Here is a 24,907-nt window from a genome sequence, read left to right as displayed (position 1 = left end):
GGGGAAAAAATAGGTTAGAGTTAAAAGTGGAATTATTCTCATGCAGCACACAGTCCTTTCCCTCAGAGCATCTCCAGGTTTCCAACAGATTTAACCCGTTCAGAATCAAGGTCAGGAGAGAGATACTGTGAATGAAACTGCTGGAGGAACGTGTGACCCTCGTATCCTGAGCTAGAGGTTTCCTCCAGGGCTGCGGAGATGCAGCCACCAAAAAGAGCCAAAATGAGAGGTTCAGATCAAGGCAGAGCATGCAAGCTTGGCATGATCCACTTGAGGATGGGAGAGCCGCAGAGCCACAATCCTACAATTATTACTCCGCAATGATAAACGCTCACGAAATAAATAGATTGACTGCAAGACTCTCAAAGCTGAAGAGATGCCATCAATTGATCTTAAGGGGAGAAGGGTAGAAGACAAGTGAAAACAAAATGAAGCTCATCAGAAAAAAAAAAAAAGTCACATTCCATCTAAGATTTCTTAGTTTTTCACACAGAAAACCAACTGACTTCTTAGCTTCTATTCCTGTAGCATTCATTTCTCTACTATTTTGTGTTTAATACACAATGTAGGGAAGATAAAATCCATCATCATTACATCTGGGAGAAAGGCAGACCAAATTAAAATTTAACAAACAGAAAAGAGAAGTCTCAACAAAATATGGTTCAATGGTCCTAAAATACAGAGACTGTTTAGGAATTAACATAAAACTATTTTCAAAGTATTGTGTTTCTAAACATAAATATATGCACCACATTATAGTATAGATTTTCTAAATGATGAATTAGCGACCTGCTAAAGGGATAGAGACTTAACAGGTCCACTTTAAGGTAAAATAAAACTAAAGAAATAATAATGACCTTTCAATATTGAATTCTCAAATTCAAAGATGTTGCTAATGTAACCACCTCTCAGAGAGGCAAGCAGGAGATTGATTTCTCGTTACGTTTTTCCTTCCAGTGAGCCAAAGGGCTTAATTGGGCATAATTTCAATGAGGGCATCTCTAGAACCATTTCTGTGTTAACCTCTGTACATTTAACATGCATTCTGAATTTCAGGTGTGTCAAAACCTTATTTAACAAAAAGCAAAATCTTTAGTCAATTAAGAAAAAAGCTTTTCAGAAAATATCTTTTTTTTCGGGGGGTGGACATTTAATCTTATACAGGGAAACAAATAAAAATGACGTGCCACTGACATTATTCCTGTGAAGTTCTGTTCACAGTACACAAGCTATCCTACTGTCTTTATTTCTTTTAGTTTGCTTTTACTACTGGCTTGAGTCAAGTCATAGCATGTGAAAGGAGTGAGATTGTCTCAGAGACACATTACAAATTCAGTTCTTTGCTACTTCTCAGCTCTTGTCATCAGAAAGAGGTCAGTTACAATTATAATGTTCTGGCTGGGTACTGGAATTACTGAGACTCTACCATTACTTCAAACGAGTTGGTCAAAGACATACTGACCTCTTCAGACTCATTAATTGAAAAGCATTTTGGGAAGAGTTAACCAGCCTGAACTTTTTGAATTACCAAAAAGAAAAAAAGAAAAAAAAAAAAAAAAGCACCTGCAAGTCAAAGATAACTTATTCCAAAATACATCTCAAGTATATTTTTTTGATTTTTGTGGAAAGGTCATAAAAAATCATCTCGTCATCCCTCCACCACTTTTTCATAAATATGACAGAGATGGTTATGGGCCGTGATTCACTAATTGATGAATATAAACTTAAAAAATGTAGTATTAATAACTTGCACATTTTAATAGCAGAGGAAAGGAAAATTTTCACAGGAATTAATGCAACATTCGAAGCTGTCACTTATGCATTCTCAGATATAAAGGGCTCATTTTTTTAAGGAGAAAAATTATTTTGCCTCATAGGTTACAGAATCCTCTCCCACGTCCCACCCCCAATCCAGGTGGCACCTCGTGCCCTATCAGTTCTCTCTGAGGAAGAATCGCAGCACATGCAAAAGGCTGAGCTCCTCCCAAGTTCTATTATACATAAATATCCTTCAGAAATTACCCTTCAGGCAAAACATGTCTTTTAAAAATATATTGTTTTAGCACCTAATTTTCCCAAAGCTAGCAAACTTGCATAAGATTAATCATAAAATAAACTGAAATTCTTGCCAACCGAAACACGAATTATATTTCCAATATTTGACTACAAAAATGCATTTATTTATGATTTGAGTACTAAATTGTTGTGTGCCCTGACTTTGAACAATTTAGTTCTCAAATCATAAGTAAATTTGTTTTATCTCAAAACGCCAAAATTCGCAAACTATATTTGAGAAAATCTTGAAGTAATCTGCATATTTTGATTGTGCACCTACATACAAAAGCACATACATAGAAACACCTTAGACACCAAGATTCAGTTGTAAAATATTCAAGAACATATCTAATTTTAGAATAAATTTGGATTTTGCTGAAATGTAAATACCACGAAGTATTTCCCTATAACTCTCTAATGTAACTCCAAGTAAGAAAAAAAATTCTACTTAACTACATCAACATTTGAACCTATTGGAATGACTCTACCGTTTAATAACTAGCAAGGAAAGCTGGTTTTATTACCTAAATTTTTAAATTATGAAAACACTAAATTAAAGACCAGCTAAGAAAAAGATTAGATGTCTGTAACTTAATTTCCTTATGCTGGATTCTTTGCATTCATTTTACAATTGACTTAATAGAGTTTAATTATTATCTTCTGCAAGTCAACAATAATGATCATTTGGGGATCTGGGATTGCATAGATGAAGGGTCTTGTCTTCATGTAAGTGATCAGAAAGATCTGTTGCTATATGTAGTCAAGAAAGTTCATAGTGCTGTTAGGTCCTTGAGTTTGTGCTTTTAGAGGGGGATGTCGTGATATCCTATTTATACAGGGTCACCCTCAGTGATCCTCACCTCTGGTGTTTACTGGCCCGTGCAGTACCTCTCAACCGTATAAGTGATGGTCTGTGTGTCCAACAGAATACAGCAGAAGGGAAGGTATGTCACTTACAAGGTTGGTTGTAAAAGACTGTGGCTTCCATTTGCTGCCCTCTCTCTTTCTCTCTTGGATCACTTGCTGTGGGGGAAGCTAGTTGCCATGTCTTGAAGACACACACCACAGCCTATGCAGAGGGCCACAGAATGGGTACTCAGATCTCCATTTGCAGCCAGCAAGGAATGAGGCCTTCCAACAGGTGAGTTGGGAAGCACATAACCACTCCAGCCAGCCTTTAGGTGACTGCAGCCCCAGCTGACAACTTGACTGTCACCACATGAAAGACCTTGAACCAGAATCACTCAGCTAAGCCATCTCCAGATTCCTGACCCATGGAAACTATGAGATAAGAAGTATTTTTTGTTTTGTTTTATTTTAAGCTGACAAATTTGGGGATTGTTTGTTAGCAGCAATAAATCTCTGAAACATGGAACACCTGTGGTACGACTGCATTGTCTGCAGTTGTCGAATAGGGAGACAGATGCTGGGCCGTTTTTTCCCCCTCTGGAAGAGTGTCTCTTAGCCCTTTAAAGGTCATAAAACACTTATAACATAATAAACATTAGAGACTTTTTCCTTAGAAAAATGTATGTGTGCTCATGAACATATTTTGCAAATGATATCAGAGATTTTATTTAATCTCTGCAGCCCCTCTATGATATCCTCTGGGTACAGAATACCAATTGAAAAACCTCTGCCCTAGAAGAGCAGGTGAAAAGTAGTATGGTAAACAAGCCAGAGCCCCAGTTGAATTAGTAGAGCTGGAAATGTTGGCCACCGGATAGCCTTTCAAAGGAGCTCACACCTCTATTCCTACAGAGAGAGGAAGCCATAGCATTTTCAAGAAGGCTGCCAAATAATTTTATGGATTGGGTAGACTATGGCAATAGCTTGGCACTGAAGCTTTCTCACATTTAAATCTGCTTTTACTTTAAAAAAATGTTAATACAGCATATAGCCATTCGAGGCTTTAAACAGCAACACTAGCCTCCAATCTTTAACCTGAGACCCAGGTCCCTCTCTATGAATCTCCTTAATAGGGACATAGGGAAAGGAAGTTATGCTCATGAGACTCCACAAAGTACAGAAGCACAAGTGTCATCCTCCCTGCCAGAAGGTATTATGATTTTACTTTCTGTAACCTTGTTCTTGAATATCTGGGAATATCGCAACTTTGGGGGAGAAAAGCATAATGTTGTTTGGGCCATTAGTGTCTGCTTTTGAAGATAACAATTCATTCAAAAATTATATGGCTTGCCCGAACAAGAGTAAGAGGAAAATGTGTGTGAGAGAGAGAGTGTGTGTGTGTGTGTGTGTGTGTGTGAGAGAGAGAGAGAGAGAGAGAGAGAGAATGAATAGAAAATTAGCGGGTCTTCAGAAAAGTTTCTCTCCATGAAAGTCATCAGACAGGACACGCTACCTCCAGTCCACAAGAGGCACCCTTACTCTAGCACAACAACATAGATCCTATCATTACTTCATTCTTGTATCCAGCAAACACAGCTAAAGGCTTCACATGTGTCAGGCTGTGCCATCAATAATTCTGACCATAATAAACATCTAAGTAGTCCACACATGTGCAGAATCTTCTAGAACTGTATCCGAACATCATCCAACTACCTCCATCTCCCTCTGTCTCACTCTTCTAATTCTGAACTTTTGGGCCAGATTGTTTAGTCATCAAAACTTGATTTTAATGTATCTGAGAAAGGCAGAGAGGATCAAAAGAGATAACAGAAACCCGTATAAATGCGAAAGAAGGACAGAGTGTTGCTTCCTCTGCAGCATCATATTAAAGGATCTGGCACTCACCAGAGGGTCTAGGAAACTGGCTTGGGCTTGAAACCTCTAAGGACAGCAGTTCTCCATGCTAAGCACCGAAGCCTAGGTCTCTAGGCTGGCTTCCTAGAGGCAATGGCCTCCACGAACAAATCACAACGGGAGGGCAGATGCCCCACCTGACTTAGTAAGGCTGGAAGTGTGGGCCACAGAGAGTCTGCACAAAAGAGCTCACACCTCTATGCCTGCAGAGTGACAAACCCACATTTTAGGAGGCAGCCGAAGAATTTCATAGAATGGAAAAGCTATGGCAATAGCTGCCCTTCTCATTTTCTTATATTCAATCTAACTTTTCTTTTCACCTTTTAATTTTAATGTAATTTAATTACATTTTATTTTTGCCACAGTGGGTAAAAAGTTAAAAACAGTCCCTACCACATCTTATTTGTTGGGATTTAAACAAAAGACATTTTTTAAAATCATTATTCCCTTGAAGATTATTCACAGAACTAACGTTGTTTGAAATTGAGGGGGAAAATGAGTATTATTAAAGTTTGATGTAATAAAATGTCCATACTTATTTTGAATGTAATACATTAGTGTGTATGTGATCAATAGACTCTTCTTTCCTTTTTTTATAGTAATTCCTCTGCACGATGTTGGTATTAAAAAGACAACAATGTGGTATCTGCTGGCTAACGTGGACATAAAAGGAGTTCTTCAAATCTGGCAACCTGTCTCTGTACTGAAAGGCTATTTAACTGGCCAAGATTATACCACTCTTCCCACACAGGTCACATCCTAGGGACGCACGCAAACCCCTGACGACTTTTCCATCACTTCCCTGAACGGGGTCCTTTTCCAGAAACACCTCTAGTTTGCTGCAGTTCGATTTGTTCCCTGGCTCCAGCTTCCTTTGTCCCTGCCAGCTCACTGTCTGGGGAATGAGGCTGCCTTGCTGCTGATGGAAGGACCGCACTGAAGAGGCAATTAAAACAACTACTCACATCGTGTGCAAATATTCTCTCCCTCACTCTCTGATATTCCTCTTCTCTCTCTTCAATTGATTTACTTCGTCTGTCATCTCTAAATGGATGCATTCTGTTTTGCTGAACAGAGAAAAGAAATCAGGAGGGTTATCCAAGTTGAGCTGTTAGAAATCTGCAGTTAAGCAACTGTCAGCTGAGAATAATAAATGTTCACTTAAACAAATGAACAGTCTCACTCCCTCTGGTCCCTAAGGAAGCTGTGGTGGGGTACATGTGTGCCGTGTGTGCATGACGAGCAATGTCAGATGTTTGCTGCTCAAGGTTGCTTTCTTACTGGATGTAAGTAGCCTGGGTGTTTCCGGAATGAAAGACTTGGGTGTGCCTCAGGTGTTCGGCCAGTTCAGCTATGTGATAGTTCACCAGTGATGGACTCTGTTACCTTTGCTAATCTGAGTGATGTTGACTCCTCAGAAGGAAGAAGAATGTTGCTGAAAAAAAGAGGAAGTGGCTAGATCAAGGTGGCTAAGGGAAGAGATGGCTTTGAAAACTTGGGGACTGGAGAAACTGAGCAAGGGAGTAAAGAAAGTAATGGGTGGAAAAGAAGATGTAGACAGTATTTTCCTATATCCTAATTTTTTTTTTCACTCAGTGACTGATCCTGGGAATTGCATCTGGCATAGAAAGTAGGAACTAAATTTGAATTCTGTTTGTTGATTAGGGTCAATATCAAGAAACCTAAGCTAACAATTCAAAGAACCCAGCATGAGGACGACTCTTCCTCATCCTTTCATCTGAACCACATCTGCATCTAAACTACTCTCCCGTTTCCTTCTTATTATTCCTTACAAAATGATCTGCCCTGACCACGTTCATCCATCCATTCAACAAATACCACTAAGCACACGACACAGGCACATGTTTCAGAGTCAATGCCACGGTGTAGCTCGGTGGTGGTGGGAGGAAACGAGATACAAAATGATGAACAGGTTAAAAAAAAAGTGCGTCAGAGATGCACATACTGGCTTACAGTGACTCACTGAGAATAATTAAAATAATAACTTGAGTGAGATGCTTATTATCTTGCCCTTAAGAATTCTAAAGCAAAGTCATTTTCAGAAAAAAAAATCTATTTTGATTGTCAGAGACACGAAGTGTAATTGTAATGGCATTTATGTAACTTTCTACTGTTCTTATTCTCATTTAAAATTTGTTTTCTTTTGCCATTTACATAGTTTTCTTCCTAACCGCTCTGGATCCCATGTCCCCATCTACAGAAGAGATTTAGTGAAGTATCTCTACCCTTATTGAGGTATTGTGAAACAAGCTTCTCTAGAACAACATAATGTTTTATCACAAGCGAAAAACACATAAAGAGAAAGTCCTGCTATGGTTCATGCAAAAAAAGCAGACAATTTACACGGACAATAAAACATGGGAAAGAGAAGGGTCGGGTGACTAAAACATAAACTTGATTCTTTCCTGTGAAGATTTATTTTAGGATAGTTGCAAAATCCACCTGTCCTCACCATAACAAGGTTTGTTCTTTACACCAGTTGGTCATCGGTCCGTTTTGATAATCCAGCTCAATTTGTGCACAACTGAAGGACAAAGCTGTAGGGAGTGGAACGACTGCCATAGTTACACAGACATCTGAAAATGCGACTGACAAAGCTTTTTCCAACAGCTTGGAGCCTGTGGCATCCCAACCTCCCAACACATGCAGCAGGAACTGCGCCAAGCACCACCCATGCAGCCCAACACAGAGCCATTGCTAAAGCAACCAGGACAAGGAATTTTTGCTACCCATCGAATGCCAAAGGGGGAGGCGAGGTGGGGCAAGGAGGTTGGAGAGAGGACAGTAGTATCAGAGGCAGGGAGAGTTGGGAGAGGGAGAAAGGGACAACAGAGGAACGACAAGAACATCAGTCAGCCCACCTTCAAAAACAACGTCAGCCACTCTCAAACTTGAGAACCAACCTGATTGTCTTCTTTATCAATACTAGAGTTATCTCGCTTCAAGATAAACCGCTTCTGGGATTCTTCACCTTTTTCATCTTTTAAATGTTCACAAAACCTTTGCTCTGGTCTGCCAGCAAAGTAAAACATATCAATAAAAAAGTTTTTCCCCCTGTTTAAAGATATTTCTTAGTGCTGTTTTCCCCCACTGTGGCATTCAACTTAAAAAAAAAAAAAGAAAGAAAAGTTTACATGTGATTTTGATCCTAGAATCGCTGGCAATATACAGGAGGGTAAGAACATGTCACTTCACAGATGTTATTAGAATATCTTTGGCTGTTTTGAATTTGGAGTCTTGTTTGCTGTATGTTGCTGAAGTAAAAAAAAAATATTTTAAAGGCCTGTACATATAAAGAGTGTAGATGTTTTCTATAATTATTTGGACCTCTCTCCTCTTGAATTTAATCAAGTCCTCACTCATATTCTAGAACAAATATACGTGTTTAGAACTTGGGAGTAACACATTAATTCACCAATGTCTGGAAACTAGAACACTTCCCATCATACCCTCTCTTTCAAGAGCCTTCTTAATTCATAGTGAGTAAAGATAATAATAACTTATAAATTATTTCCATCTTTCTCCAATGACAACTGCTCTGGAATCTGGCTCCAAGAGGATCTGACATCCTTGACCATGTCCTGTAAATCAGTTCAGTAATTGTAGAAACTGGAAATATTTAGCTTAAACAACTTAATGACTGATTAGCATGGGGAAAATGCTCCAGGCAGTTACACACTATCGATCACTCAATTGATTTTGTTAGGTCCTCTTAATCATTTTGTAGTATTACAGGAAAGGGTTTCACTTCCTTGTTAATTTCCCATAATCGTCACAGCACTCCACAGAACTCAATGAATGACTTGGGTTTGGGTTCATCCCCAGAAGAGGTACTAAAATATTTGCCCTGGGTTGAGAAGCAGTTGTAATTTATGACTCTCATTTAAGTGTCTCTGTCATATCTGATGTATTACTTCCGAAGCCCAGTGGGTTTTCTGTCCCTGTTGGGTTCATTATGCATTCAGACATTGAGAAGACACTTCACAGTGTCTGTTGTTTAATATGGGTGACCAGTAATTAAGGGAATCTCATCATTTTCTTATAGATCCAAAATAAGCAAATAGCACTTTGAAAACAAAGGATTAATGAGACATCCTTTCCTTAAATACATGTACATAAATTATAATATTATTGGTGAACAGGCACTAACAGAAAACTGGAATAATACCAGGTATAGCTCCTAGAACTCCATATATTTGCAAAGTGATATCACTATCTTATTCAATCTTTACAATAACACTTTTATGTAAGAGGAGCAAATATTTTTTGCCTCTTTTACAGATAAAGAAACCATCCCTCAGTGATCATTTTGTTTCCAACTTAATAGATTTGCCCACTAAGTCACAGGCATCAGTCTATTCATGTCCTTATAGAGATGTGATTCAGTTTCTCTTGGCTTTTATATAGCAGACAGTGGGCCAGAGGCCCTCAAATTTCACAATAAAGAACAAAAACCCTGCATTACGTCATCTTAAAAATCAATGTAAACGTTTTCCATCAAAATTAAAATTTAATAAAATGTGACAATCTGGAAGTGCAAAAATGACATTTTAAAATCAGAACACTAAGGGAGCCAAGTAAACTTGTATTTTACAGCAAAGAGGCCGTGTACAGTAGAGAAATTAAACATTTTGGTGTGGCATAGTCACTTAGATTACTTATTATAGTGTAAGCTCTTATAATATTAGCACGAAATAGTTTTAGCTCACTGTAAAAGATAACAATTCTCCTGGAATATTTTAAGCATCTCAATATTTTTGACCAATACTTAGATGTTATATTGCTTTTCATGTAGTGAGTGAAATTACGATATTAACTTAAATACAAATGCTGATTCTATCGACGCTAATTAAGTCCCTCCCAATTATCACCGAGCTCTGATGAACTCTAGTAAACAAAATGATTTGCTCGCTGCTAAATTTACAGATATGTTTCTTGTGTTAATAGTTTGTAAATGTTCTTTTAGAAATAAAGTGGTCCGAGAATGTGAACTTTTTGATTTGTGAGCATAAGGTGAATTTGCTTTAGATTAAATTATTCTTTAAAAAGGAAACCATTTATGGTGAGATTTCAGCATACTAACCACAGCTGGAATGTAAGTTCTGTGTTGGGTGGGACTTTGTTTTTTAAACACTTACTCCTTGGTGCCCAGAACCATACCTGGCATACAGGAGCCCTTTGGTCAAATGCATCAATTTTGAATGAATAAAAACTTACTACAACTGTATATAAATCACTGTAATTTAGGGACAGATCAAAAGGTCACTGAATAAGATATGTAGTCATAAATTTTTAAGTTACAAAACAGAACAAGAGTTTGTTTAGTGGGAATATAAATTTAAATTTAGAATATTAGGCAGATCTTTAAAATTCAAATTTATGTTTTGCTTCAAGTTGACCCAAAATACTCATGTTAATAAAGAAAAGTTTTTAAAATTTGAGGGTATCTTGGGAAGAAAGTGGACATGAGAGTCTTAGTTTTTCTAGTTTGGGAATTTCTCAGTTTAAAGTGTTATTATAGCTACGAGAGAGCTATTCAAATATTTTTGAAATTTCATTTGCATTTCTTCATAGTGCTGGTTTATTTGCTGTTCATAGCAGGACATATTTAGGAAAAATACATACATCTCATAAGCAAAGAGTAGTCGAAGAGCTTGTTCTAATCAATAATGTCAATATTATTGAGAGTAAGAATATTTCTTACTCTAATATAAATTATGCAAAGTGCAATCTCCATAACTGCTTTTCAAATATCTCATTTCATTTTTTTCAAACATTAGAAACTAATGGTTGAAATTATTAATACCTTCATGATTTTCCAAAAATATTTTGAGTGATTATAAAATAACAATTTAAATTTTTGTAAAAGGAATAAGATAAACCTAATAAGATTTTTCCAGGTTGATTTTATAGAGAATTAGTTAATACTTTAGAGCTGAAGAGCAATTTGCAATTAAAACTCATGAAAACTAAAGAATATAGCTGAAGTATAACATGCGATTAAACTAAAAACTACCAGCAATGCACCATTATATTACAGCTTTAAAAATCCTTTTTATCACAAATTTAACATCATAGAAATATTATCTTTTAGCCATAAGATGAATAGAACTAAAGTAATATATTATGACTTTAAAAAAAAATGAGAATGAATTACTTTTAATGTATCAACATATGGATGTAACTCTAAGAAAAACTGCCCCGAAGCTGCAAAATATCACGATATTTATTAAATTAATGATAACTAGAGTTTACTACATAGCTCATGGCCATGCATCACATATGTCTAAAGATCTTTTTTTCTAGTAGATTTCAGTCCTTAAGTTTCTCTATATCATCATCAAAAAGCAGAGAAAATGAATTTAATGCTTCTTCTTGAAGAAAGAGTTTCTTCTTCTAAACCAAAAAAAAAAAAGTTTTCCCACAATTCACAGCAGGTAACTACTGTGAAACTCATTATTCGTGTATGGTGAACAGCACTGGCATCCCCAATTGAACCTTTCAAAAATGAGAATTACTCCTCATTATTCCTTATTAGACAAAGCTCATGAATTGAGAGGCAGTGTGGCTGAATAAAATACGTGTAAAACAATCAAACTCTTCTAATCAAAGTGATTCCAATTTTAGTTAGATTTTTTTCTCTCGAAGCTTAAAATAGATGAGCACTCCTTAGAATTATTTTTTAAATCTTTTGACCTGGAAGCATTTTCAGTGATTTATTCTTACTTCCAGTTTCTCGAGACTTTTCTTCCAAATAGTTAAGCTTAATCCCTCCTTGTCCCCTCCCCCTATGTACATACAATTTAAGAATTCAATTCTATTAAATATGGAGGTGTTCAAAGTCTTTGAATTTTATACTGGATAACTGAAAGATGGTCATCAATATGCATAAATATCTAACAAAAAGTCCACGGTGCACAAAAGGATGAAATATTTTGGTGGTGTAAGACATCTATCAAAAATAATTTAATACTCAGACATATTAGAGGAGTCTAAGTGACATCGTTCCCTTAATACTTTAAAATTTTCAATTACAATGTTTATAACTAATGTTTTTTTCTATAAAAACAAAAAGAAAGTCCGAATATTTTTCTTCTTGAAGCATTTCACAATTTCCACTATCATTTTGTCATTTTATACTATTAAGAGACTAAAATGGTAGAAATCCAATACAGGCAGTGCTATCAAGTTTCCTTCATTAGCATCTTCAAGCCAATGTTATCAATTCTCTACACCTTTGAAAAATTCATTTTATTCTTCTCTATTTTGATTGTGCACTGTATATATAAACAGATACATGCAAACTAACATAGGACAAATCTTGATTCTCCTGTTATATAAATTCAGAATACTCAAAGACAACAGAATCTGTAAGACATTTTCTCTTAAATTGGTACCCCTGTTCTGGCAAGCTAACTATGGGCATTAAGAGCCTTAAAAGTGTCAATCCACCATGACAAGTTGATTCCATTTCTAAGAATGAAACCAGAGAAAAGAGTAATAAATTAATACACAATTCCATTGATGAAGACAGCAAAACAGTGGAAATCCATGGTGGGCCGGTTGAGTAACTTAAAATATCTCCATATGTAATATGCAGCTTTATAAAATAATAGCCAATACATAGAAAAGCAATTTATAGTTTCAACCATAGTCATATTTATGTTGCAACTATAATACATAATAATAAGAAATCTGATAGCAGTAGTTGTTTGAACAGTTAGATAACAGGCAACTTTTACTGCTAATCTTTCACATACTTGTGATTATAATAAATGTATATTTTATAACAACAAAATAATAAAAGCTATTAATTTATAAAGACAGAAAACAAATTCAACAACTTAAAAGTGGTTTGCATCTAATCATTGGATTATGGGCAATTACATTATTTTATTCTGAATATTTTCTTAATTTTCTTTCATGTTCTATATTATTTTATAATCAGCTAAAATGGACATTTAACCATTTTATTTTGTCAACCAATTCTTAATCTTTCTGCTACACTGCTACTTTAAAAAAATACCAGGATTAATTGTGCTTCCTGCTTCTGGTCTTGGTTTATCATATTAAGACTTCCGATATAGGTAAACAAACGACCAATCAAACAAAAATCACCCTCTTTATTGCTATCTCCTTCTTGATCTATAGGCATAGAAACATGCGTTTACTAATGATAATATAATGATAATAATAAGTAAAAGTGTTCAATCTCAACCTTTTTGCTTCCTCTCTAACAGGAAAATCCAAATTATAATGATCTAGGAAAAGATAAGAGGGATTAGGAAAAAAAGAGAAATTATGTAATTTAAAAAAGAGAAAGAAATCACATGCAGTTAAGACCTGGAGTATTATATTCTTTGTTTGTGAGTTAGGTATTTCTGAGCTGTATTGAGCCCAGTATTGGCAACAATACCAAAGAGACCTACACACCAGATGGACCTACTTAGCGTAACAAAGCAGGCATATTTCTGCAAGTTTGCCTACAAATTGAGAATCTCCACAAATGAAAAATAAAAAAAGAGAGGTAGTACTGATATTTTTTATTGTGTAAGTTCTCCATTCTTTTATTTTAATATCACTTGAACAATTAAAAGGCAGTAGCATTAAAATATCCAATGACTAGAAGCTCTGCTCCCCACAAAGCACGATGCATTTTAGCATATAATCCGATAACTTTACATAAAATGGATGTGAACTAGCATACTAAATTTAAACAATTCACATGTAAAGTTTGATGTGCAAGCCTAACAAAAGTTTGTCTTTTCAAGACATGCATTATTTTATCTTTTCAGCTCTGCAGCTTACCAGTGGTGTGACTTCTTACAAGTTACTTAACATCCCTATGAGAGAAGTGTTGTTTGTTTTGTTGTAAAAATGGAAAGTAATAATACTTACCTTAAAGTGCTTGGGAAGATTGAATGAGATACAGATAATACAAGTAAAGTGCCAAGCTCAATGCCAGGCACTAATAAAGCGCTCAGTAAATGTTAGAAGCTATTATTGCCACTTTTCACGTTTTTCTGAGTAGCCCAAATCTAAAAGTACACCAATGAATATTGAATCAACATTTACTTTAGTGTTAACCTTAATTATAATAGATTCGATCTATACTATAACATTCAAACAATGGTTTGATTCATCGGTTCCAAATAAGCAAATAACACTTTTCTTAAAGTAACATTTTCTTTGGAAACTGCTGAATATGATTATTGTTTCTTGGCATTGAAGGCTTTTGCTTACATATTATAATGGTGTGTATAAAAGTATTCTACCAAGCTTATACAAAAATATAGTATTTTACTTGCTAAGAAAGTCCAGAGTGATCAGTGCACTTTAGATAATATAAAATTATCTGATAATTTTGTATATGTAAAGAAATGCTATTTTTCATATTCCTGGTTTGAAGTCCAGAAAGGTGGGTAGTAGAGATTAGGAAGTTGAGGGCTATGCTCCCCTGGAAATGCTGAGAAATGTAGAAAGACTGAGAGGTTGGAAGGAGTCTGGTTGTGGGATAAAATATTATTAGGTAGGCATCCGCTTCTCTTGGTAGATTCCAATTTATTGTTTGAAGATTTGTATCAATAATTATGGTCTAGTATTTAAGTATACAATTCAGTGGAAACGAAACACCTTCAACCAATAAACTACAACTTATTTTTTTACTCAATGCCACAATTATCTCTTTCCTAAAGCCATGGCAATATGCCTTTTCACTATCGGAAATCTTAAAAATATCGAGACACAAGAAGAACAGCTATTTATTATATATACCCAGGCTTGCACCTTCAAGGTGCCCGAAAACTTTTCTCAAGGTACAAGTGCTAAAATGATTGCCAACTCCAAGGGTGGCCTTCAGGATCTGAGCCTAAGTCTGCTGCCTACAGCAAACCTAGCTGCAGATGGAGGGAAGCAAGACACAGTAATCTTGCTCCCTCCACAACTACTGTACGTTTGGGGCAATACTATACATAGTATGTATATGTATAGCGAACCTTTCTGTAAATTGTCTCAAACTGTATAACATAGCTAGTGTATTTACACACTTACACACAGTCTGTACTTATATACTATTTACTTACACAAACACACACACACACATACACACGCACACAGTCGTGACCAAAATTATCCTGGCTCTTTAAATAAACTATGAACAGTAGGTGTACACTTTCTGTAGTCTACACTTCTTTTGTTGAAAGCATGGTACTGAACACCTGACATAGTTTAAGAACATGGGGTTTTGTCTCATGTCCACATATGCCAGAATTTTTAATCCAGTGTGTTCTGTGTTTCTGAGGTTTTGATGGTACATAGTTTTAACATCCATCTTAGTATCAACATTGTTGAATTGGGTTCTCTGTTCAATTTTAAAAATAATTAAATGCAAATTGAGATGTTATAAGGAAACCAATAGGTGCTGGTGAAAAAACAGTGTTTGGGTTTCTTCTTGCTTTTATCATCATTTCAGAGTATTGATTCTATTAACATTAGTTCTTGTTTCTCTAACTTAATGAGAAGAGCAATGGCTGAGTGGGAGGAGCAGTGGATTTCAGTCTTTGTCCTCTGTGAATTGAATAGGTAAGATCATGACTTGAATTTCAGTTTTCATTCCTATAAAATAGATTAGCTTTATGTATCAAGAATGTTGTGAGCTAAATAAGTAAGTAAATAAATATTTTTAAAGTATCATTACTCTGTGGAAAAGCTTTTTAAAAGAAAAAGTTGTATTATGAGACTAATGTTATATATAGAAGGTTACATGCACATTTCATTTCTAAAATTAAGTGGTAAATTACACATTCGACTCTCAAAGACTCATACATAATTTCAAGTGGGGAAAGGAATACAGCAAATTTATTTTCTCTATTCACAATGTATTTCTATGATTTACCTATCTCAGCTATAGAACCTTATGTTCTGTAGGTATTTGTGAATAATAATATGAGAAAATGTAATTACTGAGAGAAATGATATGGAGTTTGACCAAAGTTAACAAATAAGTCTTACTTTGAGCCTGAGTATTGACTAAAGGACTAAGTTTCCTGTTCAGTAAACAAAACTGTTGGTTTTCCTGAGAGCAATGCAATTCTTAATTAGGTTTCTGATCTTTGACTTCAAGTCAGATGGTTTTCAAGGCTATTCCTATGGAAAGCATAAATTTGCCATGTTTAGAAATGACAGGATGCCAACCAACCACTTGTGGATTTCTAAAAAGCCTTTGGTTTTCTTCAGAGGATTATTAAGCAAACATCCTTATTGAGATCCTGCTCAGTTTATTCATGGTGCTACTCAACATTCCCAGTCCCTCTCTCCCCGCCAAAAAAGAAAGATAACAAATGTGGGAGAAAATCATGGCATTTTTTGTTTGTTTGTTTTCTTTTGTTGGATATATTTATATCCATCACCTGTAATCAATCACCTGCAGGAAGTAAAATGCCTAAGTGTCAAAAACCAATGATTTCCATTTTAAACCTTAGCCTCTTCAGGAAACTAAGCAGAACAGATGTCCTTTGACCCTGAGATTACTGCTATCCGCTCCTCTCTGAGTCTGCCCCCTGAGAAAGTGGAAAGTCCCACAATCCTGCCTCTTAGTGCAATAAGGATCCTTAACAAAGTCAACTGGGCTCAACTGCTTCACCTAGAGAGAAGCCTTGTTTATTACTAGAACAGTTTTCGTGATTTCTTATAATTCATCAAATAGCCAGCTCAGTTAATCATTCTTTCTGGAACAAACAAACAAGCAAAGTACTATAGTCACTAATACCACTCATCACTCCAGGCAAACACTCAGGTCCATGCTTCTCAGGAATCAGGGCATTGTGTTTTGGAGTCCCGGGCTTATAAGGTGTCGCCCCAAACCTCCACCTTTGGGCCACTATTGCAGTTTGGGGCCTGTAACTATTCTCCTTCAGTGGATTTGCTATATCCTTTCTTTGCTCTGTACTTTTAGAGTAGGGGATTCGAGGCAATGACAGTGGGTGGATATGAAAGACAAAAGAAAAATATTCAAGAGATGACAACCTTTTAACATGAAAATTACCTGGGACTAGTTATACAGTTACTCTGACATATGCAAAGATATTCACGTGCACAGGGGGCTTTAACTGTGACTGATCTAGGCCCTTTGGAAAACACTAGTGCAAGCAGATGGTTTCTAGTCTCCAAATAATATATTCTAAGAATATACCCTTCTTCTAGAATGAAGAAAAGGAAAGAAAGTTTTAAAAAAACTATCTAATAAAAGAACAATGAGCTGCTATGGGCTAAATGCATAGAAAATAAGCAAAAGAGAAAGTGTAGATCAGAAAGAGAGATAAAGAGAAGGGCAAAACTTCTCATATAAAAACAGGCTCTCGTATTTGTAGCATGTAAATATTTTTTATAAAATCACTGTTCATACTTTTAGCTTCAATCTTAGATATCAAAAAAGTAAATATCAAAATATCGAAAGTAACATTACGGAGAGTAAATACATTAATACCTTTGCCCCAAATTCTCAAGTGGTCACCACCTAATCTGACAGTTAACAAATGATAATAATCAGAAAACTTTTAAAAATTCTAGAGAGTAAGACACATTTCTGGCAATATACTCGGGAAAGAGAGCTAGAACTAAAGGTTGAAAAACACAATATGGAGAATGTCAACTCAAAAACTCTGAGAACCAACAAGCTTGTAGTGCTGCAAGGGTAAGGTGACTTGCCTATGCTAATTCTCTAAAGCTCATCAGTTTGCTCGAATGAAGGCACCTTCTTGGAATGCCTTCCACATGAACATGACTATTATTTCCTACTCTCTCTGGACTATTATATCCTTAACTCCATGCCATGCTCTTATGGCTATGGCAGAAAACCATGGAATATGGATAATTGGGTTGCTCATGGCAATAATTTTGTAATAACAATGAATAAGTTTATCTTCTACACTGACATTATCGATAAAGGTAGTTTAAAAAGAAAAGATTTAAATGGAATAAAGCAAGGTTTAATTTAAATGGATGTCGCTTGTTTCCAAATATCACATTTTGTAACAGTGATAACCACAGAAAATCAAGCAAGAAGAATCAAATTGTAGAAAATATCTGTTATTTACTGATACCACTGAGTTAATCTTCAAAAATATCTCTCTCAATTATTATTGTATGTTATCAGACAACAAAAGACTTAAGCAAGTTGGAATTCCCAAACAATCCAGGGAAACTTCTTGATACTTTTGCTCAAGATGTTCTGGATGTTTTTGCTTTAAAGAGAGTTAGATTATTTAAGAAAATCACTCCTGGCATTTGACACACTGGTTTAGATCTCAGCCATACTAATCATTGCTTCTCTGTAAGTCCAAAATTGAACCTGAGTTTGTGCGTCATTTTCTCATTCTGTAAAATGAAACTCTAATTACTTAGGTTTGAACTATGTTTTTAAGATTAAATGAAAAAATATACAAAAAATAAGAAGTAATGTACTCCACGCTGAGTAAAAATCTGTCCTCAGACAAAATTTTTCCATCACAAACATACAAAAATATCATAAATGAGGATAGTATAGAAAATACTGGAGGTGAGTGCAGTATACACACAAATATATGTAATCCTCACAGCGTGTTGTCATGACTTAAATATTTCGAACTTCATGTGAAACTATTTCCTCTTCATACAAAACTTAATATTCTCAAGTCACCTTTTATAATTACTTGAACTGCCTACAATCTAGAAAAACAGGGATCGTGGGAAATAAATCCCACCAATACATAGCTGATATGCATCCATGTCAGAGGACCACTTTACGTGTCAATGCAGGGTCATTGGAAAAGAAAAATTAAAAATTTTATGAAAAAATGCTTTCTCTTTCTCAGCCCTTCACTTTTGTAACTTCCATCCACATTTTTCTGCATTCCTCATCCATATTTTTCTGCTTTTCTCTCATGCTACAATGTCATTTAAAAATATGCATTTTTGTGTATTGTCATTGGAGTAGCATAAAACTTTATTCCCAAAAAACAAGACCACAAGGAGGCATCTGAGGATTTCCCAGCTCAGCCTCTCTCCTTTATATAAATGGAAACATTTCCATTCAATAATATATATAAATTAATATGGTCCCAACAACCATCACATGACAATTGCTCCGACAGCACAACTTCTGAAATTTTTAGGGAACCAAAGGAAACGAAGACACCTAGGACTTTAAATAGACTGTTCTGAATATAATATTCCATTTTGAGCTTCAACTCCTACAGAACATGGCAACAGATCTTTAATAGTAAACCTATAACTTTCCACAGAACAACATTTCTTCTTTTCTAAGACCACCAACAGTGATTCAGGTCCTGAAAACGTGACTTGTTATTATTTGAAAAAGGATATTTAATTCATCTTTTTCTAAAAGATATCATCCCCTACACAGCAACCTTATAGAAGCCACTCATAGAGGATGGTTAGAAAGGTGGCTGAAAGGAACAGTAGGACTTGACAGCTATGCTTTGAACATTATTAAACTCGGTTCTTCAGAAAATACCTTGTAAGTCCATGGAATGCAACAATTTATTTATTTTTTTAAATTTAAGGATGATTTGACTCACAGAGTAGGGGCTAAAGGGTTCTGTGCAAGAGCAGGAACTAAGCAGAGACTAAGCCAGCCCAGGCATTCCACTGTGGCAACCTCTCCTGAAGGTGTTCTTTGCACAGCTCTCTCTTTCCTCTTCCTGAAGGCATAAACTTGAAATTGGCCATGAAAATTTTAAAACAGTTGGTGCTCTCCTGGAAATGAAGAAGTCTAATAATATGATAACCCGATGCCTGAAATAGCCAAGCTTAGTCCCATAAATCAAAAGAATTAAAAGTTTTAAGGGACAAATTGTATCCTCTAGTGCAGGAGTCCCAAACCCCTACACTATGGACCAGCATTGGTCTGTGGCCTGTTAGGAACTGGGCCGCATAGCAGGAGGTGAGTGGTAGGCCACTGAGCAAGGCTTCATTTGAATTTGCAGCCGCTCCCCAGCACTAGCATCACCGCCTCAGCTCCACTTCAGATCATCAGGCATTAGATTCTCTTAGGAGCACCAGTCCCTGGTGCCAAAAAGGTTGGGGACTGCTGCTCTAGTGGTATTTGGAAACTTGCAAGAATCACAAGGATTCAGAGAAGAGCTGGCCAACAGAACTTTCTGAAATAATAGGAATGTTCTGTATATGATCAGTATAATATGAGCAATTGAAATGTACTTAGCCTGACTGAGGAACTAAAGTTTAAATTTTATCTCAATTTAATTAATTTAATTTAATTTAATTTAATTTAATTTAAATGTAAATAACCATATGCAGCTAGTGGCTACCATTTTGAAAAAAGCAAATTTGCAGCCAACACTCAATATTCACTAAGTCTTTATACACTACTTAATTTTCTCAAGAATTATTCTACAAGAAAACAAGTCTCTAACATGGTTACTAATATTCATGACTATGTGATTGCAAAATCGGTATACATAAAAATAAATTCACTATCTCTACTAACTGAAACTGTGTCAAACAATCTACTTGATGTATGGGCTTTTCTCTTATAGCCTTATAGAGAAAGAGGAGAAAAACAAATTAAAAGAAAATAATCAATTGCTTGCCTATTTTGCAATTAGTGTGCCCCTGAATGGTGGAATGGAGAATTAAAAACAACATTAGCAATAACTAGGAGTATTTGATGGAAAGGGAAGATGTAAAAAATTAAAGAACAGTGACCTTTCATTTGTACTCCTGTTCAAAACAGAAGGAAACATATGCCAACAATCAGATAAGTGGATAGCTGATAAATTTTCAAATGTATTTTGCCAGCACAGTAGAATGCAACCATAAGACCCAATAATTCCGAAGCTTCAAGGGCTCTTAAACATTTTCCACTTCAAACTCTCCTGTGGATAAATAAGTAATTTGATGCCCAGAGAAGTGAGGTGTTCATTGTCCCTGAGATAATAGCCAAGCTCAGTCCCACATCTCCCAGTTTGTATTCTCTCCACTATGACCTTCACTCTGGTTCTGCTAAGCACAAACTGGGCCCTGAATATAGAAAGAGTCTCATCTCCATCTCTACTTGTTTTAACCTCTGGTGAACAGAAAATAAATAGTGTCTTAACCAGGCTGCTTTGCTTAGCACAAAAGTTCCCTGCACTAAAGCAGAATTCCTAAAAACGATGCAATTTACACAATTTACCAAGCATATTGTGATAAAAAGAAATTATAATACACAAATGTTTTTAAGAGGATGCTTTACATAGAGACAGTCTTTCCATTTGATGTGTATTTTGCTATAAAAGTGGCTCATTGTGCCTTCAAAAGATACATGAGTACACGAAAGACAGCTCCAAATTTCCAAAGCAAATGACTATTCATCCAATGCCTTTGGTGACTTAATGGGACCATGAAAAGACATTAAGGTAGAAGCAAACAATTATTTTAAGGACCAAAAACAACCATCCTCCTTTTGGAGCTAAAACTTAGATATCATCTAGCTCGAAACTCTCATTTTTCAAGTGGAAAAAAGAATAAACTGATATGGTAGATTTTAAATGACTTGTTTCAGGTCACACAGCTAGTAAATAAAAGAACTGGGTCTTAGAGGCAGGATTTCTGTCTCTACGTCTGATGCTTTTTGTTATTCTATAAACCACAAAAGATAGATGCCTACAAACCAGAAAAAGAAAGAAAAGGACCATTATCCTGCATATGTCATCATTGTTTTAAAATGTTTGTTATTTTTAATTTGAGTTATATTTTGACATACAGTTTTTCATGGTTTTGTTTATAATTACATGGAGTACCAATAGAAGAAAAAAAAATATTTTCAGGAGCTATGCTAAAGATCAGTGGATAAATCCATTTTATTGCCTGAATTTTATAAACTTTCCTGGTCCTAAGATAATCTTCTACAGATAAATGCCACTCCACTGCTGATAAGAGCAATAGATAAATAACACTGCACATTTTAAATGTCACGTACTTTGAATTTTATACTGTGCTCTTATAAATGAATCCATAAGCGAAAAAGAAAATGCTAAATGAATATAGTGATGAGGCTTACATTCTTGTGCTGCTGGTCTTGTTGATGATAACAGATTTCCCTGTTTGATCCACATTGTGATCCAACCCGAAGTAAGCTGCCACCCGATGGACAAGCATCCTCTGATAGGATGACATCTGAGGGAACTTTTTATAATGATTACTGAAAGAAAGGACCCAAAAAAAGTGGAATCAGCGCTTTTGCTTCTGGCCTAAAGAACATTTTACAGGTACACACACAAAACCATTTCTCTTTCATCCAAACCACTGAGCCCATTTTGTCTCTGGCATCACGTTCTCATTTCCAGAAAAAAATTTTCGCTTATTATAGATTTATCCATTAAGTTATAATAAATACTTTTGTTTCATAGTCGCACATCTATCTCGCCAAAGAGAACTTAATATCTGTTGGAAAGTCTTCTATTTTAGGCCATGATATCTTATCAATGGAGCAAGGCATAGGACAAATGATATAACATGTGACTGCAGATGTCTATCTGGAGATGTGTCATTACACAGTTTACACCGAAAGCAGCACGATTATTTCCCAGCATAACTGACTGCAGCCAGCTGGAGCCCATTAAAAAACTATAATAAAAATGAAAAGGGTCGCTTCTTGTTATAGCTACTCTATGCTAATCAGTGGGCCCCTGTTTACAGCCATTTTGTCAGGAATTTAACAAGCAGGAGCACACATGGTCCAAGCCACAATTCTCATTAGTATATAGCTCCTAACTCCAATAGAATTTCCATTTAACAAATCAGCAAACATATGAAACAATGTTTTATCTACACCTCAATCGTTCCAGAATGAATAATTAAACTCGAATACCAAACTAAGACACATTCCATACATTAACCAGCATTGAAATTTAACATACTTGTTGTCACCAATGAAATCAATAATTTCCTGCTCCATTTTCAAGAGTATCATCCTGTCCCTGCAAAATAAATGTTAAAATGAAAAGGTTTTATGTATTTCTCCTTCCTAAAGACCTAAAAAGTTAATTTTGATGTATGGGAAAGATTGTTTTAATGTATATGGCTACAAACCTGTATCTAACTCTTGTCTGGGATATGTCGCTGTCCAATACATATGATTTCATTCTACTTAAGATTATTTCTCATCTCGTTTGTTAAGTATTTTATAATATTGAAACTTTTGTAGTTTTAATATTAATTAGCATATTCAAGGCATTAGGCCCACAAAACACATCAAATAAATTGTATATTTTAAATTAATTTGAAATAAGAACAAAGCAAAGTCCTACTGGATGATTATATAACTGCATTAAAGCATAAATGGTTTATTTGATATTGATTTTTTCTCTATTTTTTTCCTCTTAACCAGTATCTCTTTGTGACCAGGAAAGCAGAATTTGTAAACTATAATTTATTCACTGGGTAACTACCCAGGAATTAAGACTATCTATAAACAGTAAACACACAAACTATTAACAGAAAAGAGAAAATACAAGAGATAGTTTAAGACATCAGAGAAGGGGTTTGCACTTTACAATTCCCTTCTTAGAAGTGTTTGGATTAATGACTGTGATTGTAATATTGCACGTGACTCTTCTAGAATTAAGAGGAGTATTTAATAATTTACCTGGAATTATTCTTTAATGTGTTAATCAGAAACTCATGTAAGTCTATGCCTGTAGAATCCGTGTATTCTTGGCTGCAATCTGAAACAAATAGCAGGATGGAGTCGTCAGGAATGATGGTGAGGGGTAGGGTAGAAAAGATTTCCCCAGTCTTTCCCATTTCCCTCCTGCTCAGGTAAATTTTAGGTGAAGCTATTGGTATGAAAGATACACATTTCGAAACTAGCAATCTGGCAGTATAACATCAGAATGAAAATTAGATTCGGGGATTGAGAACACTCAATAGATCCTGAGTGTGGAAAGACCCAACTGTCATAAGAGGGGAAGTAGGCACAGTCTAGGTGGGTGGTGGGTGGAGTAAAGTACCACGTGTTCATCCTGCGCTTTAAATCAGCAAGGGCACGACCTCCACCTGTCAGGTACTCTCAACCCACAGAGAGAGCTCTCAAGAGTTTGAGATCCCATGGAAACTCTCAAAACCGAGAGGGGAAAAAAATGAAAGTTCTGTTATAAGATTATCTAAATATTAATCAGTACAAAACACAACACAAGAGGACACTAAATATTTCCAAGTCTTTCAAATCTTCTGATGCTGGTGAAATCTTAATTTCTAAAACCATTTTAGGAACCTATACTTCCTTACTCTGATATACATCTTGGGTTTTAGATATTTAGTAGTTGAAGACAATTGTTATTAGCAGATATGTGGTTATAGAGCATAATATTCGATGTAGTTGTCATTCCTCAGCTGATCAGATGCCCTGTTCGTTCTCAGTTATTAAAAAAAAAGAGTCTACTGCAAAGCTATTTATTCATGCCATTCTTCATTTCAACTTAGTTTTGTTTTTACTTCTGTTTTCTTTCTTTTTTTCTTTAAGTTTTGTACAATTACATGGATGGCAATAATTTGAAAAGTCTGGATTGTAGGTTTGCAGTTTTAAAAGGAATGACTTTTTTGGAAAACTTTTTATTGAAGTAGAAGTCTGTATATTTTAGGTGAGATATTAGGTGGCAGTGTATGAGTGACAGAGACCAAATTCATCTGTGCCAGGTAAAACATTAAGTGTGTATTTCATTGACATTGACACATACATATGTGCTTTGGAGACGACGTCACTTACAGACTGAGAATTGCTAATCCACAAACAGGAAAGTTAAGGTATTATTGCTGTTCATCCATCCAAGTTAATAGGACTAAAAAACCTGAATCGAGAGCGGATTTATATTCACTGCTTTGTACAAACTTATCTTTGAAAATAGGAGATCCAAATGAAAATCGAAAAAAATACTGGGTCCTAAAAATAATTTTTCTGGCTACACAAATAATGACACCATGAATGGAAAAGATTTGATTTCAGGTTTACATCTTTTACACACACACACACACACACACACACACACACACACACACACACACACACACA

General features: G+C 35.5%; 1 protein-coding gene across 1 annotated transcript in view; it reads right to left on the bottom strand.

The window, feature by feature from the left end:
• ARPP21 (cAMP regulated phosphoprotein 21) overlaps positions 1-24,907 on the bottom strand; it is a 155,968-nt gene that overhangs the window by 77,171 nt on the left and 53,890 nt on the right. The window contains exons 7-10 of the mRNA XM_011355055.1: positions 23,486-23,564; positions 22,758-22,817; positions 21,899-22,039; positions 7,743-7,851 (exon numbers count right to left, since the gene is read on the bottom strand). Coding sequence (XP_011353357.1) covers positions 7,743-7,851; positions 21,899-22,039; positions 22,758-22,817; positions 23,486-23,564 — 389 coding nt within the window. The remainder of the gene's footprint in view (positions 1-7,742; positions 7,852-21,898; positions 22,040-22,757; positions 22,818-23,485; positions 23,565-24,907) is intronic.

Source organism: Pteropus vampyrus, unplaced genomic scaffold (assembly GCF_000151845.1).
Source record: "Pteropus vampyrus isolate Shadow unplaced genomic scaffold, Pvam_2.0 Scaffold1, whole genome shotgun sequence".
NCBI lineage: Eukaryota > Metazoa > Chordata > Mammalia > Chiroptera > Pteropodidae > Pteropus > Pteropus vampyrus.
This window is presented reverse-complemented; position numbering and strand designations above follow the sequence as displayed.